We start from the raw sequence: 26,117 nt of genomic DNA, 5'->3' as shown, positions 1-26,117 counted from the left end.
TGTATGGAAGGCAAATATTAGATATCTATAACAATACTTGCTACTATGTATTTCATCATTCATTGGTGAGTTCTGAAATACGCACTCTTACATATAATCGGAGTTAGCATTTAAGACAAGCGCATCTTAGTCTTACATACTATGGAGTACACAAAGTTAATACTCAACTCGATTTTTCCCCACAAGAGCATAGTATAGACCATGGTATGTAACTAAAGTTCAACATAATTTCTACCTTTTTCAATGCTACTGTTTAACGCACATGTAGACCATGCATATACTAGCCCAAACCTTAAGTTTTTAAAAAGTTTACCAAATATATATATATATATATATACATATATATATATATATATATAATATATATATATATATATATATATATATATATCACACATGTCCACAGGTGAAAAATAAGAGACAGGGTGTAGGTCCTGACCGGTTTCAACTTTATTTCCAATGGTTTGGAAACAAAGTCGAAACCGGTCAGGACCTACACCCTGTCTCTTATTTTTCACCTGTGGGATATGTGTGATAAATAAAATCACGTGCTAAAGTGATTATAATTATATATATATATATAGATATATATATATATATATATATATATATATATATATATTATATATATATATTTGGTAAAAAACTTTTTAAAAACTTTAAGGTTTGGCTAGTATATGCATGGTCTACATGTGCGTTAAACAGTAGCATTGAAAAAGGTAGAAATTATGTTGAACTTTCGTTACATTCCGTGGTCAATACTATGCTCTTGTGGGGAAAAATCGAGTTGAGTATTAACTTTGTGTACTCCATAGTAACTTTGTTCTACCTGTATGAAGACCCCCGCAGTATGTAAGACTAAGATGCGCTTGTCTTAAATGCTGACTCCGATTATAAGTAAGAGTGCGTATTTCAGAACTCATCAATGAATGATAAACTAAAATTCACTAGGCACTAAACAAGTTATGACAAAAATTAAGTATCCCATACAAAATCAAACAGATTTTTTTTTTGTATTTGGCATTTAACATAAAACTCAAGCTCTCAATCAGAGATGAGTAAGATATTCGTGGGAGGCAATGTTAAATTAATCATGTAAGTACATAATTAATATTGACAAAGTTTGGAGCTTTTTGTGCGTCTGACTACAGCAGTTATATGAAGTAACTTGATATTGTTTATACGAAGATGAATGAATGGAAATTTGAAGTTGCCTCCAACACCATGTGACGGAAAGGGATTCGGGAATCTTAGAAAATCACACAGTCACGTCTTTCATGTGCTTGGAATTCCACGAATCTAATATTCAGACAACCTTCCCTCTCACAGTCCTCCTCCAAGTGGGTCCGAGTCTTCCAACTCCTCTGGTGGGCACAAGAGCTCAGCTGACACCATCGCATATTACTGATCTCCCCGACGCTGTGCAAAGGGCATGCTCATACCATCTCCATCTTCCTCACATCATTTTCTCATATTCATAAGGAACATCCGATTCTCGTCATTTGTTATCATTTGAAAGTCTGTCCTGCTATTCTTGTTAAAAATTTATTCTGAAAGGGACAAAGACTGTTAGACAGTTCCATTGTCATACCTTTATTCGTGTTAATATAGCAATATACATTGTATTAGGCTAATGTACAATCTTATATTTGCAAGGATTTCGAACGCACTTGATTTACAGATCTTTTTAAGCACTCCCATCTTTTAATTTGCCATTTCTAATCTAATTAAATTCTAACTAGAGAACCTATACTGGACATCATTTCTCATAAATACTCGAAGACTCAATTTTATTAAGCATCTTCCCAGTTAAGTGTTAATTAATCTTACTTTGTCCGAATTTTACTTCCAAACCTTACTTCACAATTTTTTTTTTTATTTCGACCTTAATTTCTCCCGAGATATATGATGTATTTGCTAATTAAGTAATCTTTGCGTTTTTAGTCTAATTAGGACCATCTGAGCCTTTTCTTCCATCTCGATCTCATTTTTCATATAAAATCTATAAGACAAGCAAAAAGAAAAGGTGAGATAATCTACTGAAATTCCCCTTGACAAGGCCCCATCATCATAACATTGCATCTACTTCGTTCATGAATAATTTAAACTACTTTTATACATTCAAGGAAAGAATCATAGTAAATGAAGAATTTCTTTAATATGGTCTGTAGGGACGTTTATCAAAGCCATTCTTGTATTAAAAACAAAATCTTCAGAAGGGGATTTTACAAAATCCAAACACGACCACGTAATATGTCTTAACACAAATTATCTATTTACCTTATCATCAACGCCACGCTCCAAATACATGGCTTGTCAGCATCATCAGTCAATTTTTTAAAATATTTTCTCTTATTTCTGACTGAATTTTTATTTTACTCACTAAACATGAGTATTTGTACAGCTTATTTGCGTTCTTCATCTCATCCCTGAAATTTCTACATGTACTTTTTGTTTGCATCTACTCTTTATTGAATTTACAATTAAGCCCCAATCGACATTCAAGGTTTCTATATTAGTATTACATATCTCAGTGCTTCTTTTCCATCATTATGATATATATCTTTCGTATTAAGCCATCCATTATTCAGATATGATTTCTAGAACTGCAAATAAATTACGAAATTCAGCTGCAAAATCCATCCTGCGTTCATCCTCAAGAAACTTTACTGTATTGCATCTAAATACTGGATATTTCCTAGATCGTGACCTCAAGGGTGTTCGTAGGCCGTTATTTTGGAGGTCATTATCTTTATAATATTTAGTCTTTTTCATGTTTTTACGGTAATCCCCGATGACTAGGTGACAAGGAAAGATTCTAAATAGTCAATATTTTTTGTTGGGTGCTTAATTTCAGTTTTACTGTGGCAGTGAAAAGTTCGGTATCACTGCCGATATCCTCTCTGTTGCTCAAACCTTTCCTTAGTTATGTATTTCACTTGTAATTAATTGCTATATGATGCATCTGTTTTAAATGACCGGTATTTGGAGATGTTTCAAAAGTATTTATGGACATCCTTTGTTAAGAAAGAGTCTCAATTACCAAGTTAATTGTAATACTGATATGTTGCATAATCACATTTTTTTCTGGAGTCTTTCACAGGCTCTATTTGTCCTTTACATCCTCCATACATTCATTATTCTTACTAACTTTTACATTCTTGTTATCGACAGCAATTTTCATATATCTCTATGGTATTTAATCAATAAAGCCTGCCATTCTATGTATAATTCATTACTTATTTCGTTAGGAATTTATTCACCGGTGCATAGCATACTACAGTACTCATAATGCCCAATATCATTCAGTCTTTCAAGCTTTGATATTCTATTTAGTCACTGCTCTCTAATCAGTCAGCACCTCTTCCACATTTGGCGTTAAGATCTTTTTTACTCCTCTGCTGCTCTCATCTGCTCTCCTCATTCATCCTCTTTTTCCCATCCATTCTCAACATATTTCACAAACAACTATCTCCTGAATTCATTTCCTGTCCGATGGTTTTCCAATTTGATTCCTACTTTCTAATGTCCTACTTTTAGTTTCTTCTTAGTGTTTATAAACTGGGAGATTCTTAGCAACACGGCATTCGTGAACCCAGGTTTTACTTTAAGAAGAAAAAAAAACACTGTTTTGCCGGCTTTGTCTGTCCGTCCGCACTTTTTCTGTCCCCGTCCTCAGATCTATCAAACTACAGAGGCTAGAGGGCTGCTAATTGTTATGTTGATCATCCACCCTCCAATCATCAAACTTCAGACTCTAGCCTCAGTGGTTTTTATTTTATTTGATGTTTAAAATTAGCCATAATCGTGCGTCTGGCAACGATATAGGTCAAGCCGCCATCGGGACGTGGTTAAAGTTTCATGGGCCCCGGCTCGCACAACATTATCCCGAGACCACCAAAATCTAGATCTATCTTCAGTGGCCTTGATTACATGCTGCACGGCTGTACAGAAAAGTCAATTGCGCTGACGTTTTTTCTTTCTTATTAAATTGTGTCTGTACATTTACACGACAGAATCCTTGGGGATTTATTGGTTTAAGGCACAACAAGACAGCCATTTGTTTGTACACGGCGTTCCTAACTATAGTTAATGACCCTGCCATTACCACCTTTGGTATATGCCAGGTGTCTAGAGCTGAAGCCAAGGAAACAAAGCCCGTAACACATCAATCCTCTCTTCATTCATCTTCCTGCTATGGATTTCTGGGGCTTATCCTGAGCAAAGCCACAAATTTCGATTGGGTCTTGCCTTCACCTAAAAAAGTGTCAATGCTACAGGGTTACTAGCAGCTGCGATAGATGGATTTGTCGTTCCCTGAGGGGCAGAGATGTAACTCTTTGAATGTATATACATATACTAGTTAACTAATAATATTAATCTATACAAAAATCAAGAATATCTGAACTAAAGTGAGCTCTTAAATACTTGACAGTTTTCAGGTGTCTATGGCGAAATTCGCCAGTCGTCTTTTTATTCAGTGAGAAAATATAAGTTTAACAATATCACTATGCTATTCCTTTGTCATATAGAACTACTATTCCTAATATTGTCATCATCTTTAAAGATTCATTATTATTATTATTATTATTATTATTATTATTATTATTATTATTATTATTATTATTATTATTATTATTATTATTATTATTATTATTATTGGTGTCACACTGCTGCGCTGCCGATGATACTGTTATAAGATAGCCTGACACCATTAATCATTATCATTTGCAACAGATCCAAACGTGCCAATTAATTCAAGATTAATGTTCAGTAATATAGAACTGGTGCAAGTATCAAAGAATATGAGCAATGAAAAACATTAGCAAGAATATCTTCTAATTGATTTAGCACTTCAAATATGATATCTCGGAATGTTTTGCTGGGCTAAGAAATTCAGCTCATTTGTAAATATTTCTGTACAACCTATGCCTTTAATGAGTGCATGTTACGTGAAAGCTATAACACTAATGAGTTCTGTCTGTTTTCCGAAAGTCTCTATCCCTCCATTAGCACAAGTAGGAACTTCTACCCCATATTTTATTCAGAGGTGAGAGAAGTATATACTAATGTACAAATCGTTTCAACAGGTGACGTTATTTTAGTAGAGAAAGCCTTCTGCAGCAGCCTTTCCCTTGATAGACTTGCAACCCACTGTTCCACCTGCCTGAGAGAATGTCTGGCACCGATCCCCTGCCCCTACTGTACTATGGCACGTAAATTTATTTATTTTTTCTTTTTTGCTTTGTAGATTTAATAATAATTCTAATTCTTGTTACATGAGACTGCCATTTACTCTGAATTTGTGTCCAGTACATAATGGTGGCAAATATTTGATGGCATTAGAGAAAAAAATATGCTTATATAGATGAAGTTACAATGAAAACTATAAGTATGTATCATCATAATTTAAATCTTGTTAAGTGAAGGAATAGAACAGATTAATATGGAACATTTCTTCACAGGTCGTCTTCTGTAGCATCAAGTGTCAACTGGAAGGCCTATCTCGTTTCCACTGGTTAGAATGTAACATCCTTTCCACCATCTGTTCCTTGAACATGATGGCCTCATTCAGCAATTGTTTCAAAATACTTGAAAGAAAGTCCTGCAGTCAGTGGCGAACTATCTTGCAACGACTAGACGACAGGAATGCCAAATACTCACCAGAGAAAAGAGGAGTCAATGACAAAGAAATCTTCAGTTCAGAAGATTTCGATCTGTTTTATAGCCAGGTCACTAATGCAGAGGAGAGGCCTTCCGGTGACCTGTATGTGAAGTGCCTTATTGCATTAGTTTTAGTAAAGCTCCTGCAACTTGGAGGGCGTCTCTTCAGAGATGAAAAAGGCCAAGCGCTGAATCCTCCTGAAGAAGATACACTCTTTCTTGGCCAATTCCTCTTTTCCAGCTTGATGAAGAACTCTTGTAATGGATTTGGCATAATCGAATTTCAAGTAAGTGAATGCTCGTTATGATAAAGATATCTATCTATTCCGTCAGAACTTATGATAATAGTGCTCGAAAGCTATCTACACTGCAGTCGAATTGTAGATAATGAATCAAGATGTAACAGGTTATAAATATTTATATGAATTAAGCAGCCCTTACAGATTGTATTTGTAACTACTTTAGTATATACTTACGAAGACTCAAATATACAGGATGAAATATCGGTAGTTATATGATAACACATTACACACAAACACACACACACATGTATTACGTACACTTCGTGGTACCCGAATAAGTGTACGCAATACACGAAAGCGCTTGGTACCTGGTCTTTAATTTTTTCCCCTTTTCATGTGGCTCTTTACGTGTGTATACATACATACACATATACATACATTATATATATATATATATATATATATATATATCAAACCACCAAAAGGGAAGGTCTCAGATGGGATACTTAGCGGGAAAGGTTTTAATGTAGACGTCTGTTTCATATTGCGTAGTTTTATTCAAGCGCCGTTGCAGGGACCAGCCCCATTTTTCAAGCTGAAAATACAACCAACAATATAAAAGCGCCTCAGTGGTGTGTTAGTATGGTATTAGCGTCCCACCTCGGTGGTCGCGGGTTCGATTCTCGGCCATTCCATTGAGGAGTGAGAGATGTGTATCTGGTGATAGAAGTTCACTCTCGACGTGGTACGGAAGTCACGTAAAGCCGTTGGTCCCGTTGCTGAATAACCACATGTTCCATGTAACGTAAAAGCAACATACATTCATATACAACAATAATAAAATCAAATTACAATAAAAATATTCATCTAAAAATACACAAAAAATTACAATATATAAATCAAACTGAAAGAACACCGACGAAACTCAAGTACTATTTCCAGTAGAAGGAAGACAAATGACTAAAACAATGAAGACATGCCCGCTGTTTGCACCAGGTGCAGAGGGGTAGGTAGAGGCAGTTTGGTTTTCAATTTTGGGACAACGATTTGAAGACCGTTACCTGCTGCGGAGATGTCGCTCTTGTAAAAAGCTTAAGGTGTTAGTAATCAGTATCATATTTGCGTCTCCTTGCATGGTCACAGATGATGGAAAATTGAGGAAATGATAATTTAACTCCAGTACGAAAACTCACCACCAATGGCAATCTATTCAGACCTTAAGAGGTCTCCTTGAGGCTCCGATATATTTTCATCGATTACACCTAGGACAAGTATATAAATAGACAAAAATAGATGCCATAAGAGGGTTCCAATTGTCAGCGTATTTGTTGGCATCAGCTGACATTTAATGGTCGGACAATGAGTTCTAATAATCTGTTGCATTTTGGTATAGAAATTAGCAGGAAGTACTAGCGGGACGCCCTAAAGGCAATACCTCGCGAAGCTTCAAGTGAAACCATCAACGGTTTAACATCTTTTAAATGTGAATTTATGATATTTTAAAAGTGTATCTTATATGGGATGAAATTTAAAGATATAAGATTTTGGAAATATTAGCTTTTGAATAGCGTTAGGGCTGGGCTGCGCCCGAGCACCAGCAATGCAATAATTAAAATATCATTTAAATGAGAATTGATGATATTTTAAAAATAAATCTTATATGGGATACCCTTCAAGATATAAGGTTTTTCCTGCTGGGAGAATTTTTCTTTTATTACGAGCAAAGCGAAGTCTTACTGAAAACGGGCTCATTTTAATTGGACGGGCACAGCCCGACCCTAATGCTATTCAAATGCTAATATATCCAAAAGTGTAGAAGATAATAGAAAAATTCTTTCGGCAGATACATCCTTATATTTTTAAATTTCATCCCACATAAAATTTATCTTTAAAATATCATAAATTCACATTTAAATAATGTTAACCCGTTATGGTTTAACAAAACTTGAAGCTTTGCGAGTTATCGCATTAGGGCGCTCTACGGGTCATCAGTGCTTTTGGAGATATTGGCATTTGAGTAGCGTTAGGGCCTTTCTGTGCCAGGCCGCCATAAATGCAATAATTATAACATAATTTAAATGTGAATTTATGATATTCTGAAATTAAATCTTATATGGGATGAAATTTACAAATATATGGTTTCATCTGCCGAAAGAATTTTTTCTTTTATATTCAATACTTTTGGAGATATTAGCATTTGAATAGTGTTAAGGCCAGGCTGTGCCGGGCAGCCAAAAATGAGGTCGTTTCCAGTAAGACTTTCCTTTGCTCGTTAAAATAGGTCTTGTATGGGATAAAATTTGAAGATGTAATTTTATCTGGAGAAAGAAATTTCTTTTATTTTCAATACTATTGGAGGTATTAACATTTGAATAGCGTTAGGGCCTAAGGTAATAATTAAAACACCATTTAAATGTGAATTTATGATATTTTGAAAATCAAACTTATATGGGATGAAATGTAAAGATATAAGGTTTTATCTAGCGAAATAATTTTTATTTTATCTTTAATACCTTTGGAGATATCAGCATTTGAATAGCGTTAGGGCTGGGCTGTGCAGGACTGCTAGAAATGAGCCCGTTTCCAGTCAGACTTCGTTTCGCTCGTAAAAAAATGGAACAATGGCAAAGAACACCATCCTAGGTGCAATCGGAATAACATTGCTGGGTAAAAAATCCTTATTCATAAATTTATGAAGGCATTTAAGAAATAAACTTCTGTGATGGCAGTTATCACTAAAATATTTCTTTAAAAAGGTGACCTCATTGTGGAACTCATACTATCCAGAAGAAAGGAATAAAGCTCCGGCGAAAAGAGTAGAGACAATTTATCTTCATTTGAGGTTGCTGAAATTACAAAAGCTATACCATTTTTTTCCTAAACATGTGGATGTCTTCTTGCTTAAAATCGAAGTATAAAACCCTGAGTTATAACGAGACACTTCTAAACCCAAAAAGCAAGCTTGTTATCTTTCTCCTCATCAATTGTAAATTTCCTATCCAGATGGACCAGATTAGCACACTGTTAAAAAATTAGCTTTATACTTATCTTGAAATAACATAAAAATGTCATCGACAAAACGTGAGTAAAATAACCGATGATAAGCCATAGATTTAGTTGTCCAGCAACTGCTCCTCTAAGTCACACATAAAAATCTTCTTATCCAGCACCGGAGTCTTTGCACTTTCTTCTGGATTGTCTGAGTCCCACAGTGGAGTCACTTTTTTAGAGAAATATTTTACTGATAACTGTTATCGCAAATTTATGAATATGAAGTTTTTGCCTAGCAATGCTGTTCCGACTGCACGCACCTAGGATGCCTTTGCTCGCCAGTGTTTCATTTTTAAGGACATGCTATTCAAAAATTTACTTGGGTTACAAAAACGCATATAACAAACTGAAAATTTTAATGCAAGGCACTCTTTCCACCTATACTCTTCTCATAGCTGCTGAAGGCAAATTCTGCAATAAAAAAAGAGAGAAAAAAAGTTATTTAGTATGCGTCGACTAAAACGGACACTGATTTAAGACTATTAAGGATAAAGCACTAAACTAAGTCTCATTTAATAACTAAAGAGTGTGTCAATAATCTCTAAAAAAAACTTGAGTACATTAGAAAGTTAATGCTATTTTTTTTTGCGCGTAAATTTACAATAAAAATCAGTGACATATATAATGTTATATTCAATAAAGAAAGAGAAACATTTTCAAATATTGGATCTGATTAACGTGAGGAACATTTAAAGACAAATACAGAAAAAATTGGAAATCGGATGAAACTAACGAAGCAATAGTGATTTAAAGGGCAATAACTTACATTTCAGAAAATCGCAGTTAATACAACATTCTTTACCAAAATACAACAAATCATTAGAACTCATTGTCCGGCCACAAAATGTCAGTTGATCCCAACAAACCCGCTGGTAATTGGATCTATTTTTAAATACAAAGACAAGTTGAAACCTCTTGTGGCATCTAACTTTGTCTATTTATATAATAGTCCTAGATATATTAAAATATATCGAAGCTTCAAGAAGACTTCATAGAGTCCGAATAGATTGTCACAAGGAAGGGTAAGTTTTTGTAATGGAGTTAAATTATAATTTCTTCAATTTTTCCAGCATCCATGACCATAAGAAGAGACGTTAAAATAATATTGAATACAACCTCTTTAAGATTCTCACAAAAAAGTCTTTTCTGCAGCAATTAGTGGTCTTCGATTCGCCTTCTACAAAAATGATTGTTCCGAAACTGAACAATCAAACTGCCTCCACTCCCTGTACCTGGCGTCACTCGTCTTCCTTCTTCACCTGGACATGGTACTTAAGTTTCGTTGGTATGCTTTTAATTTGCTTTATAGATTTTAATCAAGAAATATTTTTGGATGAGTATTTTTATTGTAATTTGATTTTATTTTTGTAATTTTCAGCTGTTTTCTACTCTCTCTCTCTCTCTCTCTCTCTCTCTCTCTCTCTCTCTCTCTCTCTCTCTCTCTCTCTCGTCTCTCTCTTTCCTGTCAAGATAATTGCTTCAGTTACATTGCCTAGGCTTTTTGACATTCTATATTTCATCACTTCTCATCCTTGTTCCTTTTGGGGTTGAACTTGGACTTGAAGGGGACCAGAAGTGTCTCAATTCATCCAAGCGATCTGAAAAACTATGTATTAGACACTGATATGCATATTTTTTTACATTTTATTTATTAACCCTTCTCACCCCTTTTCCTACCAGGGCTGAACTTGGACTTAAAGGGGATCAGGAGTGTCACTATTATTTCAGTGACCTCAAAGGCTATGGATTAGATTCCAATATCTATAGTTTTCAGTTATTTTTAGATGTCACCACCTCTCCACCCGCTCTCATACCCCATTTCTAGCGGGGCTAAACTTGGACTTAAAGTACATCAGAGTTGTCACTATTTATCTCAGTGACCTTGAAAACTATAAATTAGGCAATAATATGTGTCGTTTTTGGTTATTTTTACATGACAGGCCTTTCCACCAATTCTCACCCACCTTTCCTATTGGGGCTGAACTTGGAATTGAAAACCATTGTGAGTGTCACCTTTCATCTTAGCAACCTCAAAAACTATGGATTAGACACTAAGATCTGTCTGTTTCTGTTATTTTTATGTCACCCCTTCTCACTCCTCTTTCTATCAGGTCTGAACTTGGACTTAAAGGGCATCGAAAGTGTCACTATTCATCTCAGCAACCTCAAAAACTATGGATTAGACACTAATATCTGTCATTTTCGTTTTTTTACATTACCCCCTTCCCACCCCTTCTCAGGATCCCCCTTCCTATTGGAGCTGAAGAATGAATTAAAGGGCATCAGAGCATAACTAGTAATCTCAGCGACCTCGAAAACTATGTATTAGACACTAATATCTATTGTTTTAGGTTATTTTTACATGTCACCCTATCCCCCCTGCCCCCATTTCCAACACCATCCTTATCAGGGCTGAACTTGGACTTGAAAGGCCTCAAGAGTGTCATTATTCATCTTAGCCACTTCAAAAGCTATGGATTAGATACCAATATCTGTCATTTTTGGCTACTTTCACAAGTAACCCCTTCCCACCTTTTTCACATCCCACCTCCCTATTGGGTCTGAACTTGGACTTGAAGGTTATCAGGAGTGTCACTATTCATCTTAGCAACCTTGAAAACTATGGATTAGACACTAAAATCTGTCATTTTTGTTTATAATTACATTTCACCCATTCCTATTCCTTTTCATCCTCCCCTTCCGATCTGGACTGATCATGGACTTGAAGGGCATCACAAATGTCACTATTTTCTCAGCAACCTCAAAAACTATGGGTTTTCAACCTTTTTTTCACCACGTACCCTTTTGGGTATTTTTAATGTCAGTAATGTACCCTCTCCACTTCGGATAAAGAAAGCAAAACAATATCATAAAAATTCCAGTGTGTATATTTACAAGTATTGTGATGAAGGGAAGTAAGTACATAACTCTCCTGACATAATCTAATTGTAAACACAAAGAATTCCATAAAATATAAAGACAAGTTTTATCATTATCTACTTCTTTCTATGCAGTAAATGTTCAAGGTTATGGTACTCAGCTGCAAAATCAAAATACATTATTATCACATAAGCAGGAAAGGGAGTTAATGAGATTGTTGAAACTAGTTTCATTCAACTAGACTAGTGAGCCAAGGAGCAGTTTTTGCTAAAGCACACTGAAGGCTGGCTTCCGCATTCATTCAAGACCTTAGTTTTGATTTTATGACAAGTTTCACATACCTGACTAAAGAACTTTCTCAAATAGATAACAAAACGGGAGCCATTCATAAGTTCAATAAACTCTTCCTTAATAGCATTATTAACAAAAGCAACGTCTGCATGAAAAGAGTTTCTAATTAGCTTTAAGTTTCCTTTAGACGAATCATGAAAGTATCTGTTTATTGCCATCTGAACTACAGTAGAGGTGTCAGCAAGTGGGCGGCCAGGCCCCTAACCCTAATAACCTGTAAGGAGTTTGTACCCCAGGTTGAAAACCCCCTGGGTTGGACATTAATATTTGTTGTTTCCAGTTATTTTCACGTCACCCCTTCCCACGCCTTTCACTCCCCTCCCTATTCAGGCTGAACTTGTACTTGAAGGCTATCGGGAGTGTTATTGTTAAGCTCAGTGACCTCAAAATCTGTGTATCAGACACTCATGTATGTAGTTTCCAGTTACTTTTATTCTATTTAAGGTTTAAGTTATCCATGATCGTTTTTCTTGCAACCCAGCAACACAGGCCACCACTGCCGGCTGAGAGTTTCATTTCCTGCGGTTCACACAGCATTATACAGATACCACAGAAAGGTAAATCCATTTTCGGTGGCCTTGATTTTTTTCTCCCAAGACAAGGATCAATTTATCCTCAAAGAGACAGGTCCACATACACATTAGGACAAAAAACGTGCTCAGGTGGATAGTAATAGTTGTTTTGGAAAGCGCTGGGTCAGTAAACATTTAAAAAAATAGTCCCTTCAAGTAAGTAAAGCCAGGACAAATATTGAAGCAGGATGGTTACATAGATTTCGAGATCTATTTTCACTTGGAAATGTGAAATTTACTTGAGAATTTAGATCCACCAATGAAGAGGCCATAAACACATTTCAAAAACTGACTGAAAAAAAAATCATTCAATGGTAATTCTTTAATTTTGATGATCTGCCACCTGGAGAAGAGTGAGTTCACAAACCTCGAATACGGCTCCAGAAAAGTGCATGCTGGCCCCAGCAGGGATGATGTGTAAAGTATTGGAATCCTAGCAAATTTGTAAAAAAAAAAAAAACTTTAAGCATCAGTCGATGTTAGAAAATTATAGCACTATAATTCTGGTCTTTATACTATAAATACTCTCATGATATAAACATGTACCAGCTATATTGTTTTTTAAAACTTAAGTCTTTAAAGGTATATTGTTCTGTAATTTGAAACTCTACATGACACACCATTACTGATAATGGAGAACAGGCAAGATAACTATGAAACAGGTGAAGATATAGGAAAATTATCTGTTTTTACATATGAAAGATGCTTAGAGATGAAACTGCTTATCATAAATTCACATAGAACGTTAGTATTAAATGAATGTCTGTTATATTCCAGGAATTATATCTTTGAAGAATGAGATAGTGTAACATGTAACAAATGAACGATGCTCAACGGTGAAGCTGCTTATCATAAATTCACATAGAATGTTACTGGTAAAAGAATGTACAATGTGACAGTGCCTTTTTTTTTTTTTTTTTTTTTTTTTTTTTTTTTTACCCAAGTGCAAATTTTTAACTACTTCCTCTTAGCATCAAGCAACAGAATATCGAATTTCAATCCACAGAGATAAAATTGCTTCAGTTCCAATGTAATTTTATTTATTATATGATAATTCCAAAAACTAACTGAAATAACTGAAATGTGGACTCATCATTACAATGTCTTACTATGATTATGTATAGGCCTGGTAATTTATACATTAATTTATTTTTATTTTTATTTATTAACTTATTCATTGTTTTCTTTCAGTGTACTATGTCTCCATTCCACATTGACAAGGAGAACATTGGGTCAGGCATATATCCTACCTTCAGCTTGATGAACCATTCCTGCAACCCGAGTGCCCTTCCCTATTTCTATGGTCGCTATGCTGTTTTAAGAGCTGCAAGAACTCTTCTGGAGGGGGAAGAGATTACTATAGGGTACTGCAGAGGGTCTTATTTGCAGCCGTTGGAAAACCGCCAGATATACCTCAACAATGTTTACCAGTTCGAATGTGCTTGTGAGGCCTGTGAGGAAAACTGGCCTTGCTACGGAGAACTGCCAAGTGAAATACACGTTAAGTGTGTACTGTGTTCTCAAGCGGTCAGCGAGAAAACTCTCAAATGTCCCGATTGTGCCTTTGAATACACAGGGGAAGGCAATAATGAAGATGAACGCAAAACGATCAGGGCCTGGAGAGAAGCGTACGCAGAAACAAAAGTGGCAAATGATTCAATTCAGAATATAACAAAAGCCCTGCTGGCTGGACACTGACAGTGAAACCTGACTTCGAAACGATCATTCGGAAATCCGTTTGAGATTTTAGAAAAACACATCTCCGCCATCTCCTCTCCTGTGGGATGCAAGAGACACACTGGAATTATATTTCCATCTTGAGGATAGTGAGAAAGCGACATAAAAGAAACTTGGGTTTCCTTATGCTTAATTTTATTTTAAGTTGTTTTCTTCACAAAACTTTCCTTGATTCTTTTAGTAAGAGTGGTCTCTAAATAAACTTAGAGCCTGACTTCCAAGCAATATTTGCTGAATTCCATATCTAATTGAAAGTTCTGGGGCTAAGTTTTATATCTGTGAAATGCAAAAAAAAATTGAGTGGATACAAGGAGACAGTTACTGTACCTTTAAAGACCTATGGAAATTTGCATGGTTGACATATGAGTCATAAAATGTGGATACCTCTCTTATCAGATTCTCACACGAATTTCACAACGCTTGAAAGAAAATGGTACTGCCATTTGATGTTGTTAAGCAGATTTGTGGCCTTTTAATTAATTTTTTCTTTCCTAGTATTCCTCATGGCGTAACGTATGGGTTCATAAATTTTTGCCGTGAATTTGTACCATAGTATAAATCTATTAGTGTCAAAAGTATCCTACTAGATTTGACACCTGTTTTAAGGAAAATTTTACGGGAGAGCATTCACAATTATGTGAGTGGGGTGTGGGGGGTGGTGGGGGGGGGGGGGGTGGGAGGAAGAATTGCGAAAAAAAAACTAGAAGACTAAATATTTATATTTTGCTCATAAAGAAGAATATCGAAAAGAAACAATCATACTTCTCTCATTTTGACAATACTGTAATTTCAAGTGGCATAAATAATCATCCATTCCACGATATACTTCTGTTCATTTCTACTTATTTACAAAAGTTTTGATTGTAAATCTATGTTCATTCTTATTATACATTGGGAAGGAATCTCTACACCGGTACAAAAAGAATATATACATCCAAGAAAATGTAATCGGTTATCATCTGTTTAAACCAGGGTTTCTTAACCTTTTGAAGACTCCACACCCCAAATTCATTGCTTACTATGGTTCCATACCCCCTTTGCTTAAGTCCACCTAAGTCCTATTTATTGACAGTATAGCTTAATATACTTAGTTAATGCATACTTTAGGTATGAATAGCTAGAATAGAACATCCAAGAAAATAAAAGCATTTATAGTTTTATAGTTATTTATTTACAAACTGTACCCATGTACACATTGACATATTAAAATCAAATATATAAAAATATCAGAGATCAAGCGCCATACTCCCAGCATGTGGTTCTCATACCCCTAAGGGGTATGGATACCCCTTATTAAGAACCCCTGGTTTAAACCAAAAGTTATAAGAGGCCCGGCTTCACTGGAAACCGTCGCTATAAAAGCTAATCAGAACCTACAGGAAGGGAGGTGGTCAACTCAACTTCAGCTGTGACTTCTATGCCATTATTTACCGAATCACTATTTCTCAAAAAGCTGTTTTTTGTTTACTATACAAAAATGTCAATCGATCTCCTGAAAATTGGACAGGCAAGGTTTTTTAATATCTTACACACAAATTAAAAGTTATTCACCATGATGACCTATTGCACCATAGATTCCTGTTTGTAATAGATTATAATTTTCTGTGGGTCAGAAAAAATAATTGCCTTCTAATGAATTCTATTCCTTTTTACACCTGATTAATGTGACATAGTGGACTGACATACTGTCATCTAAATAAACCTAAAGTCCGTTCAGTTTGAAATGAACACTAGTTAACATGCCAGGAAATCAACAAATTAAGAGATACTGTTTTCCAAATCATCAACAGTCATTCTTGAATGTGGGATGAGATATCTAATCGTTTGTTTTTACATGGAAAGTGGAGCCATCTTCACTGAATGATTTTCCTTATGCTTGTCACCCGGGCCTCTTTTTACCAATATGTTTTTCCTGCAATGGAAATGAAAATCTTAGGTGACCTTAACAGCTAAAGTAGAAAATATCAGTCAAGTTCACCATTTATTGTAAAATACGAGTGCGTGCATTTTATAGTTTTATCTGCTAAATCCAAATTGCATTTATTTAGATGACCAAAGATGATAAAATACACTGTCTGTTTCAAAAGACCGTATTGCTGATTTTAACAAATACCGACCAGTTACTACGCTCAAGGCTGCTGAAAAGTTCATTGTTTAATTCTTTCTTGAGTACATTCAATGAGAGGACAATTACCCGTATACTTTTATACCATTTTAAAAATGCGATACTAACTTCCAAAAACATTACCAGTTGATTTTAAGTCAGATTTGTTTAAATCAATGTTAGTGCTATCATTAACTTAATTGGCTGTAAGACTCTTGCCATAAAACTTTAAATGGTAAATGCTACTATCTAAACTATAAGGAAGTTTGCTCCCTATGGTACGTATAAATAGCAGCAGCTATTTAGATCTGTCTTACTTGGTTTAGAGCTTCATTTGATGACAACTTGTTTGGTCTTCTTCTAGATACTCCCTTTTTATTTTGATCCTCTTGAATAATTCTAGTTTCCGAATGCTGAGAAGTAATATCTCATTACCTAGTAAAATAGAAAGCGAACACAAATCCAAACAGGCCAATGACAGGGATTATTTCTTCAGCTTAGTATAATCAGCCTGTTTTTGCTTTATGAGAGCCTGTGCGGAACAAGCTATAAAGGAAGCAAAGACAAAAATGAAAATTGAAAATGAGCCCTAGTTACTGATGACTGCTTCAGGAAATTATGATTTTCTGTACCCTTTACAATTATTTCCAGTTTCAAACGATCAACTTTCATTTAATGCCGCAGGGCTAAATATGGGGTTGCAAAGCGGAAGTAAAACCCCGTGAAACAGTATAACTCATACGGTTACATACAATAAGTTAAAACGCGTGTGATTTAATTCAATTCAGCCATATGATTAACATTAAACATCAAACTCTCTGGCATCTTCAAGGGTGCTTTAGAGAAATTCATGTTTGTCGGATTAATCTTTTGCGACCTATGAATCTCCTAGCTTCTGCTATGTGCCAAGAGAGAAACCTCTTAATAAGATTAATCTCACAACACAGATGTAAGTTTTACTTTCTTTTCTTGGATACTAAACATTTTCACGTATTTTTAATCATCTGATTTTTACCCTCTATCTCCTTTTCGTCGTTTAATACCTGCAAACACAGACACTAGATATGACTTGTAACACTAGATCCAAGAAAATATTATAAACAACATTTGGTTATTTGATCCTTCTCTAAAACCGTTCTCGAGAACCTTTTAAACACCAGGGGATGAATCAGGACTTACTTTTAAAAGGAACTGTGTGTGTTCCTATTTGTCATAAATTATCTACTTTATCTATAAACAACTGAGTATTTAGCTGAGTTCTACTATTCCAATTACCTGAAATACAAAATAAATGTTTTCCTTTCAGATGCTACTCAGTGTTCAACTTAGAATTCATCCTCTTACTATTTTTCTTTCATCATATGGGCATTTCAGTTTATGTGTAATAATCATTATTGTAGCGTGATAATAGTTATATCATACCCCAATGCCAACACACCAATCTTTCATGAGAGACAATTAACTTTCTTCTGTATCAGGAGACTTTAGACATCACAGACTTAAGCTAAACAAGGTCAAATTGATTAGTGACTACATTGACAGCAAACCTTCGTCATCAATATTATTTTGACTGCTAGCCTTGCAAGAATTTGAATGCAATCTAATATTAAGTTTATTAAATTTCAAAAAACAAAATAGCATTAAGTCTGTTATATTATAAATACCCACTGCAATAGACAAGTGCCTTATCCTCCTCTGAATGACCTTAAAGTACCTTAGTGATGACAGTTTTGAATCTCTCCTGAAAGTTTTACTCTCTTTGATAAACTGACTGTGGTCCACTATTTAGTCTACTTCCTTTGTCCACGAAATACATGTTTTTACTTGTTTGCAGAGACATTTATAGCTGATACTTTACTACTAAAGTCTACTCGAGGGGTTACTTTAGAGGTTTCTGTGTGAAACTGGAACAACTGCTACCCTATGTAATGACTGCTTTCAAGAGAGTAAGATATGAGACAAGCCTTTCATTACCCTTACCATAATACTAAAGGAAAAATATAGTATTCTGGTTAACTCGCCAAAGTCCTGAACAAATGCGAAAAAAGTTAGAGCTTTACATTGAGTCTCAGGGAACTGACAAGTTAAGAGGAGGTATAAAGAGGAGTTCATTTGAAAGCCCAAAGGATGAGTAGCATTGCAAAAATAGCTTCTTAGTAATAAAACTTACTTGTGACTGGGAACTTTTAGAGACACATGATGGATGGCTATATTATGATATAGTTTGGCAGTCTCTAAATTATCACTTTTGAGGAAAATTATGCAATTGGTTTCTTATAAAGGGGCTATTTTTTTCAATTTTTTTTTCATAAACATCGAATCAAATTCAGTTATCATCAATATTCATAATCATTTAATCTACATTTACTCTGAAGTATCATCAACTACAGTAGTACCTCGAGATACGAAATTAATCCGTTCCGAGGCGCCCTTCGTATCTTGGACCACATTTTACATGTAAAATGGCTAATCCGTTCCAAGCCCTCCAAAAACACCCCAGTAAATTATTTTTCCAGGCCTAAAACACATGTTCTAGGGTTACAACATCGATCCGACGGAAGAAATATGACTCCAAAAAGGCAAAATACAGTACATACTTGAGTAATATTCAACTGCATGTAATGTTCAACCCCATTTTTACTGCATATATTAGGACTTTAGAATATGTCCCTTAGCAATAAGCCTAGCCTATGTTAGCGGTTGCTACTGTAGCCTAGTCTATGATTCTGACATCTAAACCTAAGAGCTAAAAGCTTAGAATATGCCAATAAAATGTATAAATAATCAGTATATACTCATTTCAAATAATTATTAATTAATCATTAACTATAATAAAAAAAAAAAAAAAAAAAACCTTCCAACCGATTGTTTAGAGTCAGCTCTTACCCGTCTTACGAGTACCGAACGAACGTCAAGCCATCCTTTTTCCTAGCACACAGTAAGCCATAAATTGTCATTAGTATCTCTCTTCAACTTGTGAAACTACCAAACAGTATAATAACCATTCACTTCTATTCTTTATTCTATCTTTACCTAATGGAGATACCGAGTTACTGACAGCTATAATGAAACATATGTATACGTAACGTAATAATAAAACAGAAGAATAATTCTAAAAAATACGTATTTGTTGGCAGTCTGATTTATTTTATATTTTATGATATCTAATTCACAATTTTTTATTAAATGTATTGCATGTACTTATTTCAAATAATTATCAAGTAACCATTAACTATAATAAACAAAAAAAAACTTCCAAACTTCTGTTTACATCCAGCACTTACGAGTATCGAACGATAGCCAAGCAATCACTTTACACAGTAAGCCATAAATTTTCATTATCTCTCTTCAACTACTGAAACTACCAAACAGTATAATAACCATTCATTTCTATTCTTTATTCTATCTTTACCTAATGTTTTTTTTTTATTAAATGTATTGCATGAATAAATTTTTCAATTTACAGCATCCTTTTACCAATAGAATACTTAAAGCACAAGGGGTAGATGCTGACCAATAGGAGAGCAGGACCTTATGGGGTGACTAGCATCAGGAACCAATGGGAGAGCAGGAGGATGGTGGCGAGTTTACTCAGTTGGCGGCGCGGGAGTTTTAAAATTGTTCTCGGTGGTCCGGGCGAATCTCGGGACTTTACAGCAACAACCTTTCATATCTTGAAAACTTTTCGTATGTAGAGCTGTAAAATTTTTCGCATTTGCTTTCGTATCTCGAGTTTTCCGTAAGTTGAGCCTTTCGTATGTCGAGGTACCACTGTATATGTTTTTGTTCAAGATTCATCCCAATTAGTGAAAAACAAGGTAATAGAGGCTGAAGAAAAATTTAGGTTAGCTGCATGAGGTTTGATTCTATTAATATTTCAGTCATAATTGAAAAGGTTGTTATTTTTTCTCTGAAGAAATGGAATTTAGAAAATGATGGTATGAAAAGTAGAAGTCTGCTTAAACTACTAAAAATTATAGTTAGATGAAAAAAAAAAATAAAAAAAGCATACCGTAGATTTGTTATTGTTAACAATTATTCAAATATATTATTGAAATTCAGAAATAAAATACAATTTTCAAATAGAAAGTGGCTACAAATACAGGCCGATATTATGTGCTGCAAATTTTGCTGATACAAACAGCACATCAATAGAAATTCAGCGAATACAACTCGCTGATGAGTTTATTTACCTCTGCTCCAAATAATGATGTCGATAAAGTTGCAACTCGCAGCAAAAATTCAGCGTGCTAGAAGAGCTTAGTTCCTCAATTAAATACTAGGGGGACACAAGTTTTATCAAGCTTTACAAGATGCTCATACTCAGTTGAGTACTGTCAGCGTCGATTAAGACAGAAATTACTTGAAGAGGTCAACCAGGATATTGTCTAAGGGGATGCTGATTTTGCTTGTATACTCGGTGGTATCTAGAGACAATAGAATTCGACCTAACAAAAATGACTTCATTATCACATCTCCTTTTTCTTCTAATTCTACATTTGTTATGTTCCATGTTACATATCTTAGCAGGGCTAGTACTTTCCAATTGCAAAAGGTAGATCATAGAATACTAGTATACAACCAAACCAAAGTTATATAAATGGAGGGCAAGCGATTTAATATACAGGGGTGGGCAGAGAGAACGACCAATTTTGAAAATTTCACAAAATCATTAACTCAAGTTTCAAACAAATTTCATTCACATCACTGTGTTTACATTGAATTAGCATCTGACTTATTTAAGTTTGGAAAACAATTTCCTTCATGGTCCGTTTTCACTGATGCACTTCTGAAGGCGTTCTTGTAAGTTGTCCTCCACTCTCTCCAGCATTACTCTGTAAATTTGGGCAACTTCCATGCGAATAGCTTTGTACAAATCCTCCAGTGTACGGGGCTTATGCTCATACACACGTGCCTTGAGGTATCCCCACAAGAAATAATCACAAATGGACAAATCAGGGGACTGAAGGGGCCAAGGAGTGTCAGCAAACCTGGAAATGAAGCGGCCAGTGGTTTGCTGACCCGCCCCCCCTATATTAAGCAACCCCAAGAAAGAGACAGAACATGCTTCACAAGCCTCTTTGTCGCCTCGCTTTTTTTATTTACCAAAGTTTAATCTGATTTGCAACAATGACTGCTCCATTAATTTACGGAAGACAATTTATGCATTTTAATCTTGATGCCAAGGATTTTTTCACTCATATTTGCACATGACGAGGAGAACCAAAATTGTGGCCGCCTATATTCTTCTTCTGCTTGTAATCCTGAACAATGTGACTTCCACAAAGCTATGAAATTCACATTGTTTAATCCACAAAACACCAAGTATGCTTCATTCACCTTCAGGGTCGTGGTGTTTGGAATAACAACAAGTCTGTATCTCCTTCAACAAGTCCTTCAAACTCACTTGCGATGAGCTAGGAGGGAGGAACTGGTTAAGTCGTTCTATTTTGCCACCTTTGCCACAGAGGCGGAATTGTGGGATGATTATGTCACAATTGAACAGCTTTTAGATGAAGCTAATATGCCATTGAGGGGATGGGCCAGCAATAGCGTAAAATTTGACCAAAGGGTAGGAATTAAACAACCAGTTGAAATTTCTGTGTTGGGAATATCATGGGATAGAAGAAGCGAAAAGATTGAAACCCTACAAGGGAATACAGGATTTTCTAGATGACTGGGTTCCCACAAAACGTCGGATCCTTTCCTTATTAGTCTCTAACTTTGAACCGTTCGTGTAAGTTATTCTTGCAGAAACTGTAGGAGTAAGGAATAGGATGGGATGATGTTCTGCACACAGAGAAACAGAAAGAGGCAAGGAAAATCCTAGAAGAATTCATCAATGTGCATAGCTTGAGATTTAGGATGGGAATTTGGTGGGAGACTCTGAAATTTATATTTTCATTGATGCCCTGAGAAGGCATATGGGGCAGTGGTTTTTGTTGGGAATATTTCCTCACTGGACAAGTGGTTTTTGTGCTCGGCTGCCAATCCGGTGGTCCGAAGTTTGAATCCCGGCTGGGCCAACGCAGAATCAGAGGAATTTATTTCTGATGATAGAAATTAATTTCTCGATATAGTGTGGTTCGGATCCCACAATAAGCTGTAGGTCCCATTACTAGGTGACCAATTGGTTCATAGCCACGCAAAAATATCTAATCCTTTGGGCCAGCCCTAGTAGAGCTGTTAATCAGCTCAGTGGTCTGGTAAAACTAAGATATACTTAACATATGTCGGGGATGTTAAGGTGAAACTAACATAATAACTAGTGCAATAAAAGTAACACCAAGGAAGCAGTTAAGGTTGTCTATAACAAAGTTAGAATTATTTGCCTTGCTATTAGGAATTTTGTTTGCCAAGAAATTGAAGAATCTGTTAAACATCAACACTGTTGTAATTTGGACCAATAGTAAGGCCTCTATTACCTGGATAGTTAGCAAAGAGGAGAATAGAAACACTTAACAGCTAATAGGGTGGAGGAGGCTAATTCTATTCTACAGGAGTGTGGGATGTGAGTGAAGCATGTGCTGACCATGAGTAATCCAGCCAATATCATGTCCTAAGGAGCTAATTTTTTAAGAGAGCTGAAGGAATGTCAGTTGTGGCACTATGGACCCCTGTTTCTTCATAGTGAAGGGCCACCTGATCTGCTCCTGACCCCTGATGAATCGTAAAGAGGCCAGGAGAGCGTGCCAATTGTTGCCCCCCTTCTTGAGCTTCAGGAAGAGATTGCCCTGGCTGAACCAGCTGAATTTGGCCTATAAATGGGAGTATTGTAGAATTTACTATTCTGCTGGATGTGATGAGTTTTATGTTGAAATTGTTGAAGAGTAAAGCTAGTCCCTTTTTGAAACTTGTCTGACTGGAACAGCAGCATTATTCACCTTCTGTTTGTAGTTATTTGGAGAAGGGAACTAAGGTGCTGAGTAACATTGTGAATTTTGTTAACCAATTAGGATTAGTTTTAGTTGGTGATGCGATATGTTCTAGAAATAGAATTAAGAGTGCCTTAGGAAACAGAAATCTTTTGATGTTGCCTGCAAAGGGAAAATTAGTAGTCATATCTTAGACATTTGCTCACCCTCAACATGCATTGTGGCGTGAATTCACTGATGGCTATTTTTCAACAGGTGTATTGGTGTTCAGAGCTGAGATGTTTGGCAAAGAAGTAGTAGGAGGTTGTGTAGCATGTACTATGTCCTTCAAGCACCCCTTATGCTGCCCACCTTCCCCGCTGCTTGAGGTTACAAGGACACAGATGACATATCCAGTCAGTAACATTGGCATAGACCACACTAGCCCCCTGCAGGTAGAGAGGGGAGTAGGATACATTATGCCAGTCACCTGTATGAGCAATCACACCATATATTTGGGCTATTGTGTAACACTCAATGCTGCACCATCCATATTAATACTAAGAAGGTTTGCTGTGATGCCTGGGACACCCTATAGCATCTACAGCATTAACCATCAAACCTTCTGTGCCACCAACACCTTCATGTAGGATGTCTAATATGAGGATGAAAGATGAAACCCAAAGGTTCCTATGAGAGCGTGGGATCATGAGTGTCTGATCAGGGTGGTAAAACACACGCTGGAGTATTGTTCAGACACAGGGTATTTAATGAAAAACAGATCCGTACCCTGATTAAAGAAGCAAAGGCAGTTGTGAACATCCAACCGCTTATGTACTATGCAGGTGACAAATGACAAGACGTAGTTCTTACTCCCTTTCATGTAATCCAAGGTAACATGATCCAATTCACGCATTCTATGATGCCACATGAACAGAGGTATCGCTCATTATTTCCATCTCATAGATGCCCTGCGAATCTTTTGACATCAGTGGCAGATCGAATACTTGAGCTCATTGGAGCAGAGGCATGGCTTCCATCCGAGGCCAAGGACGCCATTAGCTGTTGGAGACGTGGTGCTGGTATGTCTCGAGCAAAGAAAACTGAGTTACAGGCCACTGGATAGAATTTTAAGCTACATACCCCGATGACCATGGGGTCACATGGTCAGTGAAAGTGCTCTATGAAGGTGCAGAAAGCTCACAAGCTGTGGAGCGTATAGTTCCTTTGGAGATGAACGTATATGACGACGACGATGATGATGACAATACGTTCGAAGAAACATATGAGAATGGAGAAAGACAAGTAAACGAAGTGAGTTGGAATGAGGACACCACACTGGGTGTGGAAAGCGAGGGATGACGTAGTTCTTCGAGAGAATAGTGAACTTGAACCAAGTGAAACTGAACTTTGTGGTAATCATGCTGAGCAATTAGACTCTGAGAGAAGGGCGGGAGCGAGACCAAAGCAAAGGGCAGTGATAGCCCAAAGACTTAAAATGCAGGAATGGGTAAAGAATGATAAAATGTAGTGTAAACCCAGAGGTAAAACTGTGGAGAATGGCGAGGGTAGAGAGGATTTGAAGATAGGAAAGTTGTTAAAATTAATGTTGTTAGTATTCATGTATAAGATATAACAGACCCTTGTACGACACGAATTAGGTGTCAGTATGTCTAAGAGGGTGATTTTCCCCATGATTCAATAGTGATTTTGTGTTGATGGCTGCACATCTCTGTTCGTGCCATAAGGTCTCGACGAGCCAACAACCCTACACCTCACCTGTCAGAGATTCCTAATGTTGTCCCTACTGCCAGAAATTCTGGTGTGGAGACTGTCACAAAAAAAAGACTGGATCCTCTTTTCCCCGACAATCCTTCAGTGTTTAGAGTTATCAAGCAGAAGAAGAATACAAACAGCATGTCTTTTAGTTCTTGTCATGTGTAAATATGAGTGGAAAAATCATTGGTATTGGGATTGATTATTGCATAAACTGTCTTACGTAATTTAATGGAACAGTCATTCTTGTATCAAAACTGATAAATTACCTGATCTACAGATTTTGATTGAAATGTGAGTTTACAACAAGGCTTGTGGAGAGTCTGTCTCTTTCTTGGGGGTGCTTAATAGAGGTAATAAATGCTTTAGCATTTATACCAAGAGCCTGAGTAATGATTTTAACTATTCTCTGTGTAATTTCGTAATCCAAGGCTCTGCATTGTGATATTCTGTAAAGTGTAACCATGTAATTGAATTGTAGGATTTTTATTAATTCATAGCTCTAAAGAGCAGATGTAAGGGTAATTTTGGGGTTTTAGGAAAGTGTTCACGTTCTTTAATTGTGAGCCTCATGGCCGACTACACTGTCAATTTAGTGTAATCTTGTTGAATATTTAATCGATTTTTTTTTTATAAAATTGTAAATCCCCATGTATCTTGCTGGACCTTCTATATTGACGATGTTCATAGGTTTTGGCCCTCAGGCCAGATCATCTTAGTCCCATACCATCCAGGGGACACAGAACCCACCCAGTTGGAGAGAAAATTTCTGACATTTTTTCTGAGTACTTTCTATGTATAGCTGTCATGACCAATCAGACAATTTCAGGATATAACGGTGGTCAAACAAGATCTGAAAGGTACGAAAAAAAAAAAAACATGCTCC

The 26,117-nt window shown here is 36.0% G+C and overlaps 2 protein-coding genes across 5 annotated transcripts in view; one reads left to right on the top strand and one right to left on the bottom strand.

The window, feature by feature from the left end:
• Positions 1–26,117, bottom strand: part of LOC135206102 (SET and MYND domain-containing protein 4-like) — a 106,431-nt gene that overhangs the window by 25,077 nt on the left and 55,237 nt on the right. The gene's annotated exons all lie outside the window — the stretch shown is intronic.
• On the top strand, positions 3,862–14,466 carry LOC135211090 (SET and MYND domain-containing protein 4-like). Its single transcript, XM_064244205.1, has 4 exons — positions 3,862–3,946; positions 5,091–5,212; positions 5,466–5,951; positions 13,952–14,466. The coding sequence occupies exons 1-4, from the start codon at positions 3,862–3,864 to the stop codon at positions 14,456–14,458; spliced, it is 1,200 nt and encodes a 399-aa protein (XP_064100275.1). The 3' UTR covers positions 14,459–14,466.

Source organism: Macrobrachium nipponense, chromosome 11 (assembly GCF_015104395.2).
Source record: "Macrobrachium nipponense isolate FS-2020 chromosome 11, ASM1510439v2, whole genome shotgun sequence".
Lineage (NCBI taxonomy): Eukaryota > Metazoa > Arthropoda > Malacostraca > Decapoda > Palaemonidae > Macrobrachium > Macrobrachium nipponense.
Note: the sequence above shows the minus strand (reverse complement) of the source record. Positions and strands in the feature narration are given on the sequence as shown.